The sequence below is a fragment of the Monopterus albus genome, unplaced genomic scaffold (genome assembly GCF_001952655.1).
Source record: "Monopterus albus unplaced genomic scaffold, M_albus_1.0 scaffold7.1, whole genome shotgun sequence".
NCBI lineage: Eukaryota > Metazoa > Chordata > Actinopteri > Synbranchiformes > Synbranchidae > Monopterus > Monopterus albus.
Genome location: NW_018127887.1, coordinates 4,921,132 through 4,940,445, shown reverse-complemented (window position 1 = coordinate 4,940,445; position 19,314 = coordinate 4,921,132). Strand labels below are relative to the sequence as shown.

Below are 19,314 nucleotides of genomic sequence, written 5' to 3'. Positions count from 1 at the left end.
GCATGATTAAAAACTTTGATTCCATCAACACAAACACCCATTTAAAGTGATTCACTGGTGTACACTGTGTTGCTCCAAGTTTCCAGAGAACAGACAAATTCATACAGTCCATCATCATTAGTGAGTTTTAGTTTCACTGCCCCACTGTGTTATGGTGGTGTGACTCAGCTGTCAAATGGCCAGTGTCTAATAAAGGAAAAAAAAGCTGGGCATCCCCTCATAGTCCACACGTCCACCCCTAAACATAAAGTCTGAGGAGAGGAGTCTGTCATCACTGGGCAGCTGCTCGGTCAACATGCATGAGAAAAAACACTTCATATTAAACACTTCTTGAGACAGTTCTGCTATTTGAATGGTTGTTCATAATTAAATTAAATTAAAAGTGAAAAGTGCAGAGCCCTGAGAGGTTCCCAGGTGATGCAGGTTAACTTTTTAAAAGAATGAAAAGTTACACTATTACTAAATGTTACCACTTTACCAGATCAGGTTAACACCCAAATGCTGATTTTGTAAAATCTGCTTAATAAGAGGAAAGCCAGAAAACAAAACTAAACAGAGTTTAAGTGGAAATTATGTCAGTTTACGTGTTCAGTAGCCCGGCCCAGAACTGTAACACCTCTTTCATCATTTCACTCAATGCAAACGTGGTGTAATAAGTTGACCAATAATAATTAAACGATTACTTTGAAAGTTGAAACATATCAGATAGTATTATCAAACAGTGTGCAAATAAAACTTTTCCACAGGGTACAGACAGTTTATCTGTTCATATCACGCCCTGTGCAAATGGCAGAGCTCAAACATAAACCAAGAGGAATAAAGATAAGAAAAAGACATTTTTGCTTGGTTGGTCGGCGACAGAGACATGTCAGAATTTTTCTCGTCTAGTCTGCAGCTCATTGAATTTCCCCCACAGCCCCGTCACCTGACTGCGGCTTTTAAGCATTCCTGGACAGCTGGAGACTAAACTGTGAACAGATATTACCAGCAATTAGACAGGTTCATGTGAATCCTCCACACCAGCAGAGGAAACATCCACCCACTTTGTAAACAAGTCACATTCCTGGTGTTTGTCAAGACCAGAGAGCTCTAAGGAGAAGTGTTGATATACAACATAGGCTTGTGAAAATCTGAGGACACATGTTTGTTTGGAAGCATTAAAATGGCAAAACAGTGCAATTACATCATGTTGAAAATGGTTTACAGTCACCGGAGAACTCAGCTCTGTAAAGGTGACTTGAACCAGCTCCAAATCCTCCACACCCATATGTCACATATAGAAAACATGGCAGTTTAGCAAGGACACAAACTGGAGGGATTTACTGACAATCCAGCAGACAGTGATTGCACACACTTCTCCACAACCTCACAACCTCAGAATTGACCTCATAAGTATTGTGACACAACCTTTCATGTCTAAAAAAAGTGATTTCTGGATGTAGAACCAGTTGTGTAAGAATGTTTGTTAGAATAGTTTCCCAGGCCAAGGCACGACTCAAGTGATAACATGGCAGGGCTCCTCCAGAGCCACAGGAAGACATTACACAACTGTTTTCACAGGATGCCAAGTACTCCCCATTACTAGTGAACAAACACTGACGTGTTCCTTTAAACTACATTAATAGTTGCATATTCAGCATTTCTTGTACACATGGTAAAAAACAGGGTTTTTTATCCGCAGTGTGTCTTCACATTGTTATGTGGTGGCCTGTGTAGCAAGGTCAGGAGACAGACATCTCCGAGTGAATTTCCAGAAGCATTCTCCCCTAAAATAACTTCCCGCGTCTCTGTGTGTACCAAACGTAGCCCGCCCCGATCTGACCACCACCTCATCCTGCTCACCTCAGGACCGTACTTCCTCTGGTCACGTTACACTTTGGTTCCTTCATTCTCCAACATCAACAAGGAAAACCTGCACTTTTCACTGTAACCACAAACCCACCTTTGAAAATAACAGGGACTGAGATGTAAAAACAGCTGCCTGCCAACATCAAGAGCAGCACAGAGTAGTTTCATATGCTCCAATGAGGTAAAAAAACAAACAAAACAAAAAAAAACCCGTTTTGCATTTTGTATGCATGTGTGCTTTTTGACTTCACGAGGTGACACAACAAACCATGGAGGGAGAACTCCACCCTGTCAGAGAAAGAGGATGTGCAATGGAGAGAAGATAAAAGAAGGGTGGAAGGCAGTATTACACCAGCACTATGTTGTTCTTAGCTCTCTCAGTGCTCTATTCCACCCTCCTGCAGGGCATCACACACACACACACACACACACACATAAAAAACACAACAGACATTTCAATGACAATACAGTTCCACCAGTGGGAGCAACAAAGCACGGTGACTACACTGCATTTGTCATAGAGGAGGAGTGGGAACACTTGAGGAATCATCTTCTTTACTTGTTGGGCCACAAAACCAAATGAGCAGTGTGACTTCAGAGGCAAGCTGGTGTCTAGCAGCCCTCAGGGGAGGGTGGTTTACTGGTGGGGGTCTGTGGAAAGCTGAGGAATGAAATGTGTGAAATGAATTAAGCTTCATTCAGCAGACTAATCACCTTTATTTGGCTGAGTATGTTACACACAAGGAATTTGTTTCCGGTACAGAACTGACACAGCCGTCTGCGGTGCCAACTCAACCAATGAATCTAACCATCGGGTGCAACTTGGGGGTTTAGTGTCTTGCCCAAGGACACTTTGACATGTGGACTACAGGCACTGAGATTCGAACCTCTGGCGGGGAGACGGCTGCTCTACCCACTGAAACACGGTCACCCCAGTAGAAATATTACTCGAAATCAGCTGCTGGGTCTTCAGTTCTAAGATATCAAAAATCTTCCCAAAAGAATATGCAACTACACTGATCATTGCTGTGGGTATCCTTGATGATAGAAGTATTAGAAATAATCCCATGATGCTCATCAAGCAGTCTAGGACATTGATTGAACAACACTGATGCATGATAATGACATTGATAAAAAGTCCTTTGAGGGAAGACAAGGAAGCAGCCAAATTTTTGTTTGGTTGAGGAAATGACGGCCAGCAGGAAAATAATTATTCAAACTGTCTGTTGAATGTTTCCATCACAGCTTTCAGACAAGCTCTGTAGTCCAGCTTTGACTTACTGTACTTTAACATGAACATTAGCAGCATGTTTCCTTAGTGTCTTATCATCAGACTCCAGAAAATCACTGCAACCAGCCAAGAAAGTTCCTGTACTTGACACTTTATAAAACCACTTATTATTCTCTTGAAAGTTCAGTGTAAATTTATAAGTGCAATTTTTGTCCACTTGGGGGCAGAGGAGACAAACTGTAAACACACCACTGGCATTGTATCACCTGAAAAAGCTGGAACTTGTTGGCAAACACCTATTTTCACATCTTGCAACATAAGTATTCATGTGTTTGTGTGCACCTGTATGTACAACGTAAGCCTAATATTAAATTCAACAGAGACCGTTGTTACAGGCCAGGCCTTCCTCTTTAAGACACCACAGTGCTGCCCACACTGATTGACAAGTGAGCCTTGAGATGTGGAGTACACCTCTCCACAGCAACAGCACTCCAGTCCAACAGCATGCATGGAAACACATCCAAGTGTGAAGGTTTGTCCTGTCGCACGCCACTGACTGGATGTCGACCGCTGAGGAGTCTGATAATGTAACAGAGTGAAGTCCAAATCCAACAGGCATGTTTCTGCTGAGGCTGACTCAGAGCCTGTTACTGTTACAGCTGAAGCTAAAGTCAACACGACTCAGCTCAGAGGAGGCTAGTGAGCAAACTAATGTACTGAAACTCAAAGAGGCTGAAAATGCACGATGCTTGGATTGTAAGCTAACTTGGGTTATAGAGACAATTTTAACAGATGAGTAGGAGTTAATCTCTTTTTTAAAAAGTATATTACTACCATCATAGGTAATTCTGGCACTCCTTGTTGAGGCAGTTGGGGCTAACTGTAAGCTTTAAAAACAGACGAGCAAGGGTACGTTTGTGTCCTCAAACTCTGAGAACTGCAATTTGACTTGTGTACAAACAGATCTAATGAGACACGCTGTCTAGTCCTAAATTTTCAGTTAAAAAGTTCAAGCGTTTATCTTTATGGTATCTTAAGAATAGTTCTTCCTCCTCGCCTTGTGTGTTTTCATTCCTGTTGGTCTTTTGGAAGAATAACTTTTTTTGTTCCAAACAAATGCTGGTCAACGTCTGCCAATCAGCAGCTCAGCTTCTCTGACTGGGCACACATAAAAGAGGAGTCCTGCAGCAAGAAAAACATTTGATCCAAAGCAGGAAGCTTGTATCTACCCAGAAATCAGTGGTTGCAAAACATCATCCAACTCTGATACACAAGTACATATGTGGGAGTGGAATGTGGGAGGTGTCCAGTTAATATTAGGAGGAGGAAATGATTTCACATACATATACTGTGGTTCTACAAGGTTTGTGTTTGAAAGGCGAGTTGAGATTTACAACACTTCAAACACTCAGACATACACTTCAAACACATCAGAACATGAAGTCCTTGTTTTCCAAGTTGTTTATAGCTCCTGTTAATACAAAATAAAGGGGTTTTCAGCACTTTAATTACTCTCAGAAACTCTCCTGCAGATTTATTTTCTCTGCATATCTTTTATTTCTAGTGAAGGCAAAGAAAATGACTCATTGTGTCCCCTAGACTGGTTGTCCTAAGCTGAACTGAGACCCACATCGCATCTGCACTTTATAAATAGTCACCAGTTACTAGTTTCAGTTTTATTTTTGCTTTATTTAATGAAGTTTTAAATTAAACTTAGCTTTTAATGCACCTTTGCTAGACTTTCCAAATGCTCAGCTTGAATTTAGGTTAAAATTTAAATGTGCACATAATAATATGACTAAATCAACACTGTTGTGGGTGAGACTGAAACTCAATGAAATATATCAGATTCCTTTTCATTCTTTCATATATTCCATTTTACAATATCCTTGTTATAATCGTAATAAAATATGCTCAACTTGAGACCTGACATCCACAACACAGTGGATGTGCAGAATCTATGGTATAAGCAGATGTGGTTGAACAGCTGCACCGAGGTCATTCTGATACCTGAAGGCTGAGTGCTCAGAGCAGAGCCAGTGACACCGGGACAAGACGGGAGCAGGAAAATGTAAAAAGCTGGAAAAAAAAGAAACACTGAAGGCAAAGGCCATTCACTGGAAAGAATGACGGAGGGAGAGAAAGTCTTGTTAAATGCTGACAAATGGCTGCAAGAACTGTTCTGGCTTCTTTACGAGTCTGTTGGAATCCTAATGCCCCCTGGTGGTCAAAAGGGTTCACAGCAACTCTAAAAAGCAGATAACAGGTGGACAAAAAGATGCTTCCCTGGGAAACACACACCACTTTGTCATTATTAAGAATTAAAACATTATTAGTGCTGTGTTTTTGGTCAAGAAACGTGTTAGCACAGTTCCTTTTAATAAAAAGGAATAGTCCTTTTCTCTACTTTCCTCTTTTTGTCCAAGTTCAGACCTGGCTAAAACTGCAGTTTGTTTGTTGGATATTTCACAGCATAATTCTAAAAGTAATGAATGGATTCTGATGACAGTTTTGGAGAGGTAGAGTATAGCCCACTCCATTACATTTTGGTGATGATCTGGATCATTATCCCGATCCACAAAATCTGTAATGGTATTACTGGGAAACTGAGCTGTCTTGGTGGAGGTTGCACTTTCTAAGTGCTGTCTAGTTTATGTTTTGCCAGGTCAGTTAAATTACATTTCAAACAAAATACACATCTTAGTGACTTAAATGAAGTAAAGTACAAGCATTAAAAGCATTTAGAATAAAATCTCAAACAGTCAGAATAGTACCAGGCACAAGATGAACAAAACAGAACACAAAAGGAGTAAAAACTAGCAGTTAAGAGTTAAGGAAAAGAGAATAAATAAGAAGCTGATCAACAATGTTGACTGAACTGGGAAACTTTAAGGTGATAACTATCCCAAAATTAATGAGCTGAGCTGTGGGAACATCCAGCGGATGCCGGCTAGCAGTTTTCACACAGGCAGACATGTACCCAGAAACTTAACATTGCCTGATATTTGATAACTATAGCTAAACACCACTGACAACCACTTGAGCAAGACCAGCGAAGGAGTAATGTGCTCCCTGAACGTTATCCAGAAAATAAACGTGACTATTTTGAGTAATTTGAAAATGCACTACAGCGAGTTAAATAAATTACAGAAATTCATACAGTAGGTCCACACAAAAGCACGGATTGATTTTGCACAAAAAAGCCAATTAGGAAATAAAGAATTAAAAAAGAAAATTTTTGCAATGTAATATTATACTTGCATCATATCGCAAAAACACATTCTGAAATTATGGTTCTCGTATCAGAACAGAAGAAACCACCACACACAAACATATCTGAAGTGCCCTGTGCATGTTGACCTGCAGACTGAAAAACTATAATTTCATCAAAAGTCACAGACAAAATGATTTTGCTGCATGAACATTTTATTTCTATTAGTGCTGACAACAAGCTCAGAGCATTACTGCAGCTTTAATAGAAACTTAATTTGTTCCAGGATGTAAACATAGCTTTGTATTACAGCTATTTTCAGAGGCACCTTCAGTTTACAGATAACAGTTTTGACTGAGCACATAACTTCAGTTGATGTGTGGGGAGAGACAGAAATAATAAATAATGAAAAGTGAAGGGGTGGTGGTGAAACTCTACAAAGAACTCAACCTACAGCAAACAGAACACAGAAAAGTGAGACGGACACCTGCACAAACACACAATGAGTCACACATGCTCACACTTACTTTGTAGTTTATCAGTCTCATTAAATGTGGCTACATGTACCACCAATGTGAAACATGATATATATGAGAGACGTGAAGTCCAAAAATCTTAGAAACAAAATGTTACACATAAAATGTAAAATGTAAATGTCATATTCTCAGTTTCAGCTCTCTGTAGGAGATAATGAAACTTCCTGAGCCCTGTGCTGTCCGTAAACTCTGTACCTATATTTCCTGCTCTCAAAAAAAAAAAAAAAAACTATAAAAATCTATGCAATGAATATGCAAAAAGCTGCTGTATATTCAGTATGAGAGTACAGTATGAGAAATGTACAGCAAATAGTCACACTTTTCATCAAAACACTATAGGTCAGCTGGGTCTTTCTGAATTTGTCACTGAACACTTTATGCGCTTCATTCAGCAGTAAGATGGCTTAACTGCGACAGGTCAGAGTGGCAAACAAACAAAAGACATCAGATGTGAATCATCTACAGTTAACGCTTTTCTTCAGCTTTAGGTGTGGAATGCTTAAAAATATCTTTGAAGACCTAAACTCTGCCTTCATTTAAAATCAATATAACATAACTAGTGGAGCTTAAAATTCATTGGCCATACCCGAGCTCCAACCGGTTTTTATCAGCCTGCAAACATCCCAGGCTGAGATGACCTCACCCCTGCCCATCAGCCAATACGGATGTGCTGAAGACTGACCTTACTGAAATAATGTCCTGCCTGTGGTCTGCCAGCTGTGTTCTGTTTAGTTTTGCGGTCAGTGCTGTGCCAGTCCAGTGAGTATTTACAGGTACTTTGGAAGCATGCAGAAGTAATAACATGTGACAGACAATGACTTGACTCAGAGCTAAATTCAATCAAAAAGGTGCACGTTTTTAATTTTAAACTGTTAGTATTATACATCTTCTTTCCACACAAAACGACTTAAATGTTCTTGTGTGATGACATTAAAGTAACAGCTCAGCATTTTGGACAATATGCTACTGTAACTCACTTTTTGAAATTTAGATGGGAAGATTGATATTTCTAGTAGCTGTAGTTTCATATTTGACAGACACTTACAATTTATGGCAAGAAAGAAAATAAACATTTCCCAAATTGTCAACCTGTTTCTTTACACTGAATTTAGCCCTGAGAAACAACATACAATGGTACTTTTAAAACAAATGCAAAGAAACAACAGTAAGAGACAGTTAGTCATTTTTTCGATAGTTACCTCATCATTTATGTACACGCTTACAACTGGACTAAAAACTAAAATAAAATTATTATCCAGTTTTTAAATTAACTATCCACTCGAATAAGATTGGCCTATGATATCATATGGAATAAAATGACAGAGCACACCCAAAATTCTTTTTGCAAACACATGACATGTTTATGTCTTCATTTGTGCCCTTTGACAAAGAGGAATGATCAAACTAAAATAAATAGCCATGGCCTGAGCCTCCAAAGATTGATAGATAGGAAACTGCCTCTTTCTTTGCCAATAAGTATTCAGTGTTTCATTGCCTGAGAAGTGTCCACAGTTATGTGTGATAAGTAAATAACCAATTGTGTCTTTTTTTATTTAAACTGCTGTGGCAAGAGGTCTTTAATACTGACAGGAATGATGCGAAGGAGGCTCCCAAACACTTGAGGATCCTCCTCTGTCTGTGTCCTACTGTATCTCAGAGTATCTCAGACCCAGTACTGGTTCTTTTTCAAGGCTGGGTTCGTTGTCCGACAGTGCTGCAACAACTCCGGGTCTGTGTCTTTGGAGTCCATGTTGGACATAGGGATGTTATTAGCCGGGTCAGTTTTCCGAAAGGTTTCTGTGCTGGCCACCTCTCCGTTTTTGGGCTTGGAGGCTGCTGTCTGGACATCATGCTTTCCTGTCTTGTTTTTACGGATCAGGTAGTAGGCCAAGAGCCCTGCCAGCAGCAAGAGGAGGAGGATTACCAGGATGGGGATGAGAATAGACCAGAAGTTGCTGCGCCGGGAAACATGCGGTCTCCCATGGGAGCCAGAGCCAGGAGATGCTGTAGTTGGGGCACCATGGGGCCAGTCCACATTGCCCCTCCATCGGGGGCCATCTGGAGTGGCATAAGGGGACCCAGCCACACCAGGGATGTCATTACTCTCTTTTGATGGAGTTTCTGAGGGAAGCCTCAACAGAGTGGCAGGGTAAATCCCAGAGGCATTGTAAGGGCCCGTCTGGAAGGAAAGCACACATTCTGCAGGAGGCACCCCATGGGCTTTGAGCAGGAAGCGGGCCTCATCCTTACTGACACCACCTTGTGACCCAGAAGACCCATTTAGGATTTCCATAGCTACACGACCCTCATCCAAGTCCCTCTGGCTGAACGTGGCCACTGGCTGGCCTTCACCAGGACCACCAGACTTCACAAAAAGAGCCCTTTGTGGTTGTTGGATGACAGTGAACGTGGGGGAGGTTCTTGTCTTGTTTGCCAAAGGAGTTGCATCCAGCAGCTTTTTGTCCAGCTGGACAAGAGTGCCTTGGGGTAAGAGAGGATCCTGAGCAATGTTGGCCAGAGGCTGGACTGTGATGTTGAGAACAGAGGAGACGTTAGCTGCCCGACTGCGGGCTACAAATGCAACACTATCTCGAGGTGAAGTGGACTTCACAAAGCGGACGCTGACTCGACCTTCTTTGATCTGTTTCTGGGTAAAGGCCGATGTGGGCTGCCTGTCTACCATGACTACTGCATACTTAGGAACACTTGTGATTTTGTAAAGAATGTCCTCCTCAACAGGGCCCCTGGTAGTGGCCCTCAACATCTCTTCAGTCACCAGGGTTTCATCATCTCCTTGCTTCACCTTGATTTCAGGAGTTTTGTCAAGAAACAGGGTGTGAGCAAGGATGCTGATGTGGAGCATGTGTGACTCTGTTTGGTGTTCTCCATCTGACACAATGAATTCCATAAAGCCGTCAGCAAGGCTTTCATCACTGTAGAAGCCCACGTGCCCCCGATTGACCATCTCCTGTGTGAACTCAGAGATGGGGTCCATTGTGAGTGAGTTGACTAGTCGACCGTTGCTAGGTGTTTTGGTCACTTGAAAGTGGACCTCATTTGGAGGATTATCCTCATCTTGAGTGTTAAGATGCTTCTGGGTCAAGATGGTCATGGAGCCTTGAATAACCTCCAAGAGCATGTCTGTGGTGACTAGCTCAGGAGGATCAGAGCCTCTGCGTTTGATTGAGATGTTAAAGGCCTCCTCCAGGACCAGCTCATTAGGTGAGGCCACACCATGGCCCTCAGTCTTTACTTGAGCAGTGAAAGAGAAGCTGTCAAAGGAAGCCCCCGAGTCATCATGGAGATACTCCACCTTTCCTTGTGTTACGTCTTTCTGCATGAAGGATGGGGCATTACGAGGCAGGTCCTGACCATCCAGAGTGATACGACCATGGGCGGGGAAACGGATAATGTCAAAAACTACATCCAAGTCACCTTGCTTAGCCTCGGGTAGGCTAGCCAGAAGGTTTGAGGCATCAAGAACTGAATCATCAATGGCTTTTCTCTGACCCTGCACAATTTCAAGACCTGAGTGGAAACAATTAAAACAAACAGAAATGTCAAGGTACTTTCTAACTAGTTTTTGCTGCTCAGGCAAAAAAGAATAACAGTACATACAGTAATAAGAAAGTTATTATAAAACAATGAGAAAAAAAGAAGAACAAGCTACAGTTTTCTAGCATAAAGGCAAATTAATCAGAAATTCAGACATGTGATTTTAACCAGAAGGGTTATAATGATTTGCACAGTTTTTAAAATAAAATAAATTTGTTATTCAGCTCTGACTGCTGCTTTTAATCTGTGAACAAATATAGTAAATAAGTCAAATCAAGTGTTCATATTTTATTGGTTTTAATAATTTTTGAATTACTAACCCCTTAATGAGAATTTCCCCCCAACAATATAACATTTTTTTTTCCAAATAAAATCTCTTCCAAACACCACAAATTTGCAAAACTATCTGAAGAACTGACCTCTTACTAAGTGTGAAAGAAGCTGAAATCGAATCAGTCGGTCAATCGGTGTTTTACTGACTGAGCCACCTTTTCAAATGTTTGTATTTCCCAGGATACAAAAACATTTCTTGGCTTAAAATACTTCACAACAGACTAAACAATAAACAAAACTATTCACACACTCCACCCACACTGTATCTTTTGAGTATGATTCACTTGAAAATGTTTCTGGGATGTATGAATAAAGGTTAAATGAACATCTGATATGCCTATTTAAATAAACGACAGATGCTCCCGGTGAAAACAATATTTACACATTGCAGCTCTAGTGTTATTATTTTGGGCAGAGTTGTGTAATCACCTCATCATCTGTGTGAATGTGTGTACAGCAACCAAGATTTTTGGATAAATTAGCAATAAAGTGGTCATTAAATTAGATCCTCGTATTAAAGCCATAAAAAACTAAACAAATCATTCATTCACATGACAATATTGTATTCCTCCCTCATTTTGTCAAATACCTTTGTTCTTCCACAAATGTGAGACGTTGCTGTGAGCGGCAGAGTAAGAGATGGTGATAGGCAAAATGTGGCGGACGTCTGGGGCTGGCTGCGATGACAGAGTGAGCTCTATGGAGTCTCTCACAACCCAGAAAGGCTCCTCAGGTAGCTGGTGCTCATAATATACTGATCCTGACTCCAGCTATGTATCAAGGGAAACAAAATCAGACAATAGTGAGGCGTAATTCAATACTTAAATAACCCTCTGGCATGTTTTACTCACTGGCAGCCAGGTTAAGTTTATTGTAACCTCCTATGAATGCCCTTTGGCCAAAACTGGAAGAAGTAATAGTCAAGAGGAATCTATACATTAGCATTTAAAAAAAATCAAAAACAACTCCTGTGCCAGTAGCTCTAGCAATTTTATAGGCAAACACTGACATTTTAGTTTGGCTAAGTATTTTATTGCTCCCTCTCCCTATGCTATTTGTAAGCACCCCAGTAAAATGGGAGCTGAAATGGCTGCAGCAGTGGTTTGGCTCAGTTGATCTGGGATGTGGGATTGAGACCTGGGCAGCCTCTGTTCACTCTCTGAGGTCACTGTGTCCTAAACTCAACTCTTCTCTCTGCCTTTCTTACGGCTGTGCACAAGTACAATCATGAATGCACACACAAAAGACACACCGCTGAATAACTCAACTCAAATGATCAAATTATGTTTTCAGCTTAGTGTTAGATTTTTTTCACACTCTAAATGGAGCAATTTACAGGGAAAGAATTTGTTCTCATGCTCATCCAAGCATGGTCAGATGTCAGGAGAGGAAATGGACAGATAATGTTGAGTCAGATGAAGATGAGAGTGAAAACACCTTGTCACTAATGCAGCCACACTCCAGGCCTAAGGTGTATGTGCAGTATCAGTTTTTGCCCGTGTCCCTGCTCATTTTTATTCACTATTTATACACCTGGACCTTGAGTCTGTAATAAAGTATCTAACTATCTATCTACTACAGTGTGGTAAAGAGGTGAGTCAGTTTTGGGCAGCTCACAATTTTGTCTGAGTCTGGAGTTGAGGTTGATAGCAGCAATAGTTGGGGTGAGATTAGGTTTGGCGTTACACTGAAGAGATGGTGAAATAGTCCAATATATATATTGTAGTTTGTTATCGATGAATATTTAGTACATTTATGTTTATCAAAATACAGTAACTACAGTATTTTAGACCAATTAACAAAAATGTCCTTTTCAAATTATTATGAATCATTGTCAGGGCAAAGGGCAGCACGGTGGCACGGTGGTTAGCGCTATTGCCTCCACCCGGGGCCTTTCTGTGCGGAGTTTGCATGTTCTCCCCGTATTTGCGTGGGTTCTCTCCAGGTACTCCGGCTTCCTCCCACAGTCCAAAGACATGCAGCATAGGTTGATTGGTGTCTCTGAATTGCCCGTAGGAGTGATTGTGTGTGTGAGTGGTTGTTTGTCTGCGTGTTAGCCTTGTGACGGACGGGTGACCTGTCCAGGGTGTCCCCCGCCTCTCGCCCGCAGATGGCTGGGATTGGCTCCAGCCCCCCGTGACCCCGTTTAGGACTAAGCAGTATAGAAAATGGATGGATGGACAGATGTCAGGGCAAGCTAAAGTTACAACAGATTCTCAAACCTGAAAACCTTCAGTTCTGTCAACAGACAGTTTGAATTACTCTTACGTTTATTCCACTGACTTCCTTCTTATGAACAGAGGTAAATGCTGACACAGTTTTGAGCAAAAGTATCAAAAGATGCCAGGAGCTGTGACGTGAAAGACCTAATCTGAAAGATTTCTGGTTGGTTTTGCAGCACCTGTTTGTGTTGAAAGAAGGATTACTTGCACTTTTATGCATTATGTCTTCTTGTATGCAGCAGACGACTGGAGTACCTCTGACAGCTATAACCACTAAGTAACACAAACATGTTCATAGGAATGTTAAACCTGAAACTGGAGAGGATTTATTTGAAAGAAGCAAGTGATTATTAAAAGAAAAATCAGTTCAAAAGATGTTTTTTGTATTAGGTTTTCATCGACAAGCCTAAAACATATTTGAATGTCTCTTCGCCCTGTTGAAGAGAAAATACATCCCAGAAAGACACATTTAGCACCACACACAGAAGATGTAATCACCTGTGATTGTGAGAAGCTGGTAGTTTCTTCGTACTGGTTCCTGTCATTGGCCACGATGAGTCTTCCCAAACGAGGTGGGCGGATAAGTGAGTAGCTTATCTCATTTCCATCCTCGCTGGTTACAGCTCCCAGATTGGCGCTTGTGATGGGCTGCCTCGTGCCTGTGAACACGCACAAACACACACATGGTCCTCTGAATGCTGAGATGGTTCTGTGGAAAATAGCCTCTTGTCAGTGCAACTGAGCTTGTAGAATTAAGCTGAGTTTAGACTTTCCTCTGACGTTAGTGGTCAGAGTAACGAATGCTTTACTATGCAGGAGAGTTTCCTGATTCAGAGTTTAATTCCATAAATGTATCCAAGCTTTAAAAAATGTGATAACTCATCTCATATGTCATGCACATAAAAGCTAAGTTTATTATAAAAAGAACTGAGATTCTTCCTGAGTGCGCTGACACTTGGCTCATGAAATAGTCTAATTTCTGCAGAAGTAATCTTAAAAGCTTCATGTGGTAATCGTTTTAACCCTACACAATGGCTTTCTTCAGGAAAACCTAATGAATTCTTCCATGGATCATACCTTTCCAAAAATGTCAGAATCCATTCATTTCTTTTTTGAGTTATACCGTGAATAAACCGACACACCAGCAAAAACCAGTAAAAACACAATCTCCTTGGTGAAGGTCACAATGGCCTGTTATTATTCTGCAGTAGCGTCAAAGCTGAGCACTTGACGACACCCTCATCTCTGTGGCTTTCCTTCCGTCACTATTGTCTTCACAGTTTAAAATTTGGAGGATTTTGGCATCTTACCTGGAAATACCACAAGCTCCTCCTGTGTTACCATGGTGATGGTGAATGGCCTGGCTGTGACATCAAATCGGTAGAGAGGAGTTGTGTGCTCGCCATCTGTCACGGTGAAAGTGAAACCACCAGTCTCCTCACCTGCAGGACCAGAAGAGTTTGGATGTTTGTTACTGTTCACTCCGGTGGTTCATTTTGTTCTTTGACTTTCTACAGTTCACTCCTTTTTGTGTCTATCTACCACATATTCTTTATTTTATAATTACAAAAGCAGGATGTAATTTACAACTTGTTAAACCTGTGTGACCTTGTTGAAAAATACACTTTTATTTGTCACAATAAAGGGTCAAATAAAAGGTGCTTACACAACATGGCAACAGTATGTAGCATCTGCAGGGGTTTACTGTAATAGGGCTGCTGATCAATACCAGTGAAGTACTGATTACTTTGCCACATACTGAGTTTTCAACCCTGAGAGACTCAGACAATAGGTAAAAGTTGGAGAACATTTTAAATCTATGCTGTTGTATATTAAACTATTAGAGGTCAATAAAGGTCAAGATAACCATCCAACATATCCATAAAAAATATTTCAAACATAAATATACAATTATGAAGGCTGCAGATTGACTTTTTGCTTTTGGCCTAGTGGTCTCACCCTCATGAATAAAGATGACTTCTCCTTTGTTTATGTGAGCCTGCGTGAAATTCAGGATGCTCTCCTTGGGCGCCTCTTTCAACGCCACCATCCCATTGATTAGCACCTCAACATGGTAAACCAGTTCCTCTGAGGGGGTATCGGCATCCTCAGTGTTCAGCATGCTGGAGGTGATATCAGCTTCCTCTCCAGCAAGAACCTGTGAAATATCATAAACAGTGGAGCACAGAGAGAAAGGAAACAGGTGAAATGACACATTAGATTACTCAGCCTGAGTTACGCTTGCAGGAGTGCAATTGAAATCGGGGGTCAGGAGCTTATCCGAACATTGTTACAAACTGCTTACTGATAGATAGATGAGCCAAAAAAGGAAAAAACAAATAAAAAAAATGTATCACAACAGCCACCTCAAAGTAACAATTTAAAAGGTTAATTATTTCTCCCTGGCAGTCTATGTGCTCCTGTTATCAGAAGATGGAGAACAACAGTGCAGGTTGAATGACTCTCCCTGGGTGGAGGGTCATTAATGGACTCCTAAAAGTTGGCTGGCTGAAAGAAGCATTAATTGAAAGAAATGGGCCACATCCCCAGAAAGATGTTCTTAAATGGCTGGATTCAGCTGGGAGAGTGAGCCAAGGGTGCTCTGCAGTAAGAGGTACATATCGATCTTGAAAGCCATTCATCCTCTGATACCTTTCTCACTTTTAGTTGGTGAAGAGCAAGGAGCTTCTGGTGAGAGGAAGAGGAGGGATATTTTATGCTTCCAGTATCACTCATTCAGTCAATTATATCCAGATTAATTTATGCCATGGGCCACATGCAAGCATATATCATCCAAATATAAAACCTATGTCAAAGGTTATTCTATAATGATGTCTCACAAGTGCTGTAATTCACTTCTTGTGCGTTGATCCGAGTTTCTCTCAATATGCCTTATGGCAGTTATGTGCAATATAATGACTTTCAGTGAGCTTAAACCTGTGACATTCATTTGTGGGACAGATAGAAATACAAAGAATGGTAGCAAAATAGTGGCTGGTTAATTTTTTCTATCAGTGAATTGACTGATAGCTGCAGCTGAATGGATTAATGAGTATGGAAAGTGTGTTGGACACAGTGAGGGAATATGCCTTGGAAGAATGATGTTTCCTTCTTCTAACACAGGGACACTCAAGCTGCTCTGGAGACACTTTGCTAAAACATGTACATTGCTCACTTTATGTTAGTTTTTCCAATCTATCTGTCATCCATCTCTGTATGTTCTGTTGCCCATTTTACACTTTCCATGCAAGTTTATTCTCCATAGACTGTTGCAAAACCAACAAAAGTGCTGCATCTTACAGTTTTCTTCTGCTTTTTCAAAGCCATCCAGAATGGATTAATATAACAGATGTTGTATGAAGTGTATAATGTAGTTACCTTACAATCTACTGCTCATAACATCCCATTTAGTTTGATACTCCATCAAAGCACTATCGCCTTGACACCCAGCATCAACAGTTCAAAGCTGTAAATTGTCATTACACACTTTCTGATTTTTTTTTCTGGTAGAGTTGTTTTTTGTTGCTAACTTTTTATAACTGGTGACAAGTAGGCATTGAGCTGAATTGAACTGTAATGTTCATATTCACTGAGCAATTTCTTCTGCTATACATTTGACTTCATCAGTACTGTGTAGTGACAGCAGAGATCATTAAAAAGTAGGCTCTTACATTCTGTCTGACAGTTTTGTACCTTTGTTAAGGTGATACCTGGGAGACATTTGGTCCTTAACCTTTAAATGATTACCAAGAAACTCAAACTTTTATATCCATTATACATACCAATTAAAGCTGTCGCATTTGTTTCATGATATTTAATGACTATATCCAAATATGTATTCAGCCCTGTTTCTCCCTGTAGTCATTTATACAGTGCTTACTGTACAGTCCTAGGTGCCAGATATGTTTAGAAGCAAGCAAGTAGCTAGATTTAGGAGGATCCCTGAACCATCAGCTTGAGGGAGAGCAAGGCCTACTGCTTGGATTGCAGAAGGCAGAGACTCCAGTAGCAGTCCCTATTGGTGAGGTCTGGTGAAAAAGATCACCTCCTAGGACAATGCCCTCTTATGTGTCAGATACCTCCATGATAAGCTAGGAATAACCTGCCTGGATGAGCTCAAGAGGTGGTGTGTCACCTTCAGATGGAGACTTACATCATCCTACTGGAAATGATGGCTTTGCATCACTTTAAGCCGCCTATAGGTTGCAAAGATATTTCAGGTAGAGCTGACAGCTGCACCCTAACAACCTACATAAACAACCTGCAAATCATTTTGTCAACTGTGATGTACTGCAAAGACCAGATATATCAGGCCTTAGAGAAATGTTGCCTGCTTGAGGCAGTTTACTTCTCTGGCTTTGCAGAAAGCAGGGCCTGGTGGTCTGTCCAGGGGCAAACCCTGGGAGGGGGACTGGAGTTTGAACACAACAATGTGAGCCAAGTCTGGACTCTGTTAAGGAGGGTGGAAGTGAATCTGTTTGCCTTACGGCAGAAAATCAACTGCACCAAGAAGGAGACAGCTGTTCAGTGCCTTTCCACCCCTCCGTTTGATTCTTCCCCTTGTAAAGAGTCAGACATAAGGGACTGATAGTCTTTCTAGTAGCTCTAGACATGTTATGCAGAGATGACTTAATTGATATCAGCTCCACCCACATGGAAAGTTTCTCAGTGTAAGGAGCAATGTTGCAGGCAACTGTTACAATACCAAACCATCATTCTTCCACCACTACTAACTGATGCTGCTGATGATTTATTTTTAAGGAGGGTGGGTAGAATCTCCTGGCAGGAAGCAAGAGGAAATGTGATAATTTTGAGACACACTTGTACTAACAATACCATTGGCTCAAGACAAAAGCTTCTAGTTGTCTGAACAAGTTTTGTTTTTTTTACTACCCTTTCAAAGTGAACATGGTGAAATTCAAGCTATAGCAACTTTAAAAGAAAAGTAATCTTGTTATTTCACTTATGAACACATGCAGCATCCCTGACTCATGTGATTGTGTATGGTCAGAGTTTTGCTTTGTAGCGCCTGAAGCCACACCCAGCAGAGATATTGTGTGGTCAGTGTGAAACACCCATGCACCACTGCAGCAAGATGAAAAGTTAAACCACTGGAGGTCAGCAAAAACAAGATATTCAGGGAGTGTTACTGCAAGTTGCTCTTTAATCTTCAGGGCTGATGCAGTTTGTCCCAGATACCTGGAACACAACATCAGGAAGCAGGATTTCTTTGGTCAAGGCTAGTTTAGAGGAACGTGTACATACATGAGATAGTCCAACTCTCCACGTGGTAAGAAATGTACTGAAATATAAAAATAGTTGTTTTTATTCTCCTTCCCTTTGTTGATATAAGATAGATCTGTCATGCACAAATTGTCTAAATCACAGAGACATAATTTGAGAATTCAGCCTCGAACATGATAAATCAAATTTATTTCTACTTTGAACGTTTTAAAGACAAGACGAAGGCTAACAAACACACAGATTGTTAGACTGGCTTGTTGCACTCATGGGAATGATAATGATGACCAAGTATGCAATGATGATTCTTATTCTGCTCGAATGCAGTGTTAATCACCAGATTCTACTTGAAGAAAAATAAAATACATTTTCTCAGTGCAATACCCAGGATTTAACACTAGATGGCTACATCAGCCCACTCTACCCTGGTGAGGCAACAGCCAATCTAGGCCATCTAATGTGAAAATGGCCTTGCAAATTGATGGTTTACATAACAATCAATGCATTTAGCATCTTAGAGTATGGGCTGCAAATTCAATTTGATCAGACACAATAGCTGATATTTCATTTTGAGGCAGTAATGAAGAAGCTGCCACAAGCAAATTACTCTGAGCACAAATGACTTAGTTTGCTGATGACTCAACAGAATACCAACATTTCTTAAATGTTTGAGACTGAGAGGTGCCAGACATCTGGAGCTGTATCGGAAACTATGCCTGTCATCCAAAATGTTGACTAGTTTAAGTACAAGGTACACTAGTTTGTCCCTAACTATATACTGGGGGGTGGGAGGACAAACTACAGCACAACAGAAAACAATTAAAGATCATAAAACAGATGATAGGAGCTGTGGTGACAATAAAGGAAAAATGATAGTGGTGGTGTTTTATTGTTGTGTTTCCTATTTATGGCTATGGCATTTCTCTCTGAGACACATACAATACCCTCTCCTACTTTGTGTTTTTATGATGGATAAACAAAAATGACTTCATCTATGATCATGTGTACAAAAAGCAAGACTGCAATTGGAGCAAAAGTGTTTGGATGGTTATACAATCCTACAAAAATGTAAAGACTCAAAAGAACAAAGGTAATGGCAGAAAGAGAGACAGAAATACTATAGATAGATCTGGATGC

General features: G+C 40.7%; 1 protein-coding gene across 1 annotated transcript in view; it reads right to left on the bottom strand.

Moving 5' to 3' along the window:
* Positions 1-6,495: 6,495 nt before the first annotated feature.
* Positions 6,496-19,314, bottom strand: part of cspg4 (chondroitin sulfate proteoglycan 4) — a 58,416-nt gene continuing 45,597 nt past the window's right edge. Inside the window, exons 7-11 of the mRNA XM_020624295.1 lie at positions 14,896-15,094; positions 14,247-14,378; positions 13,435-13,595; positions 11,304-11,484; positions 6,496-10,354 (exon numbers count right to left, since the gene is read on the bottom strand). Coding sequence (XP_020479951.1) covers positions 8,490-10,354; positions 11,304-11,484; positions 13,435-13,595; positions 14,247-14,378; positions 14,896-15,094 — 2,538 coding nt within the window. The 3' untranslated portion in view covers positions 6,496-8,489. The remainder of the gene's footprint in view (positions 10,355-11,303; positions 11,485-13,434; positions 13,596-14,246; positions 14,379-14,895; positions 15,095-19,314) is intronic.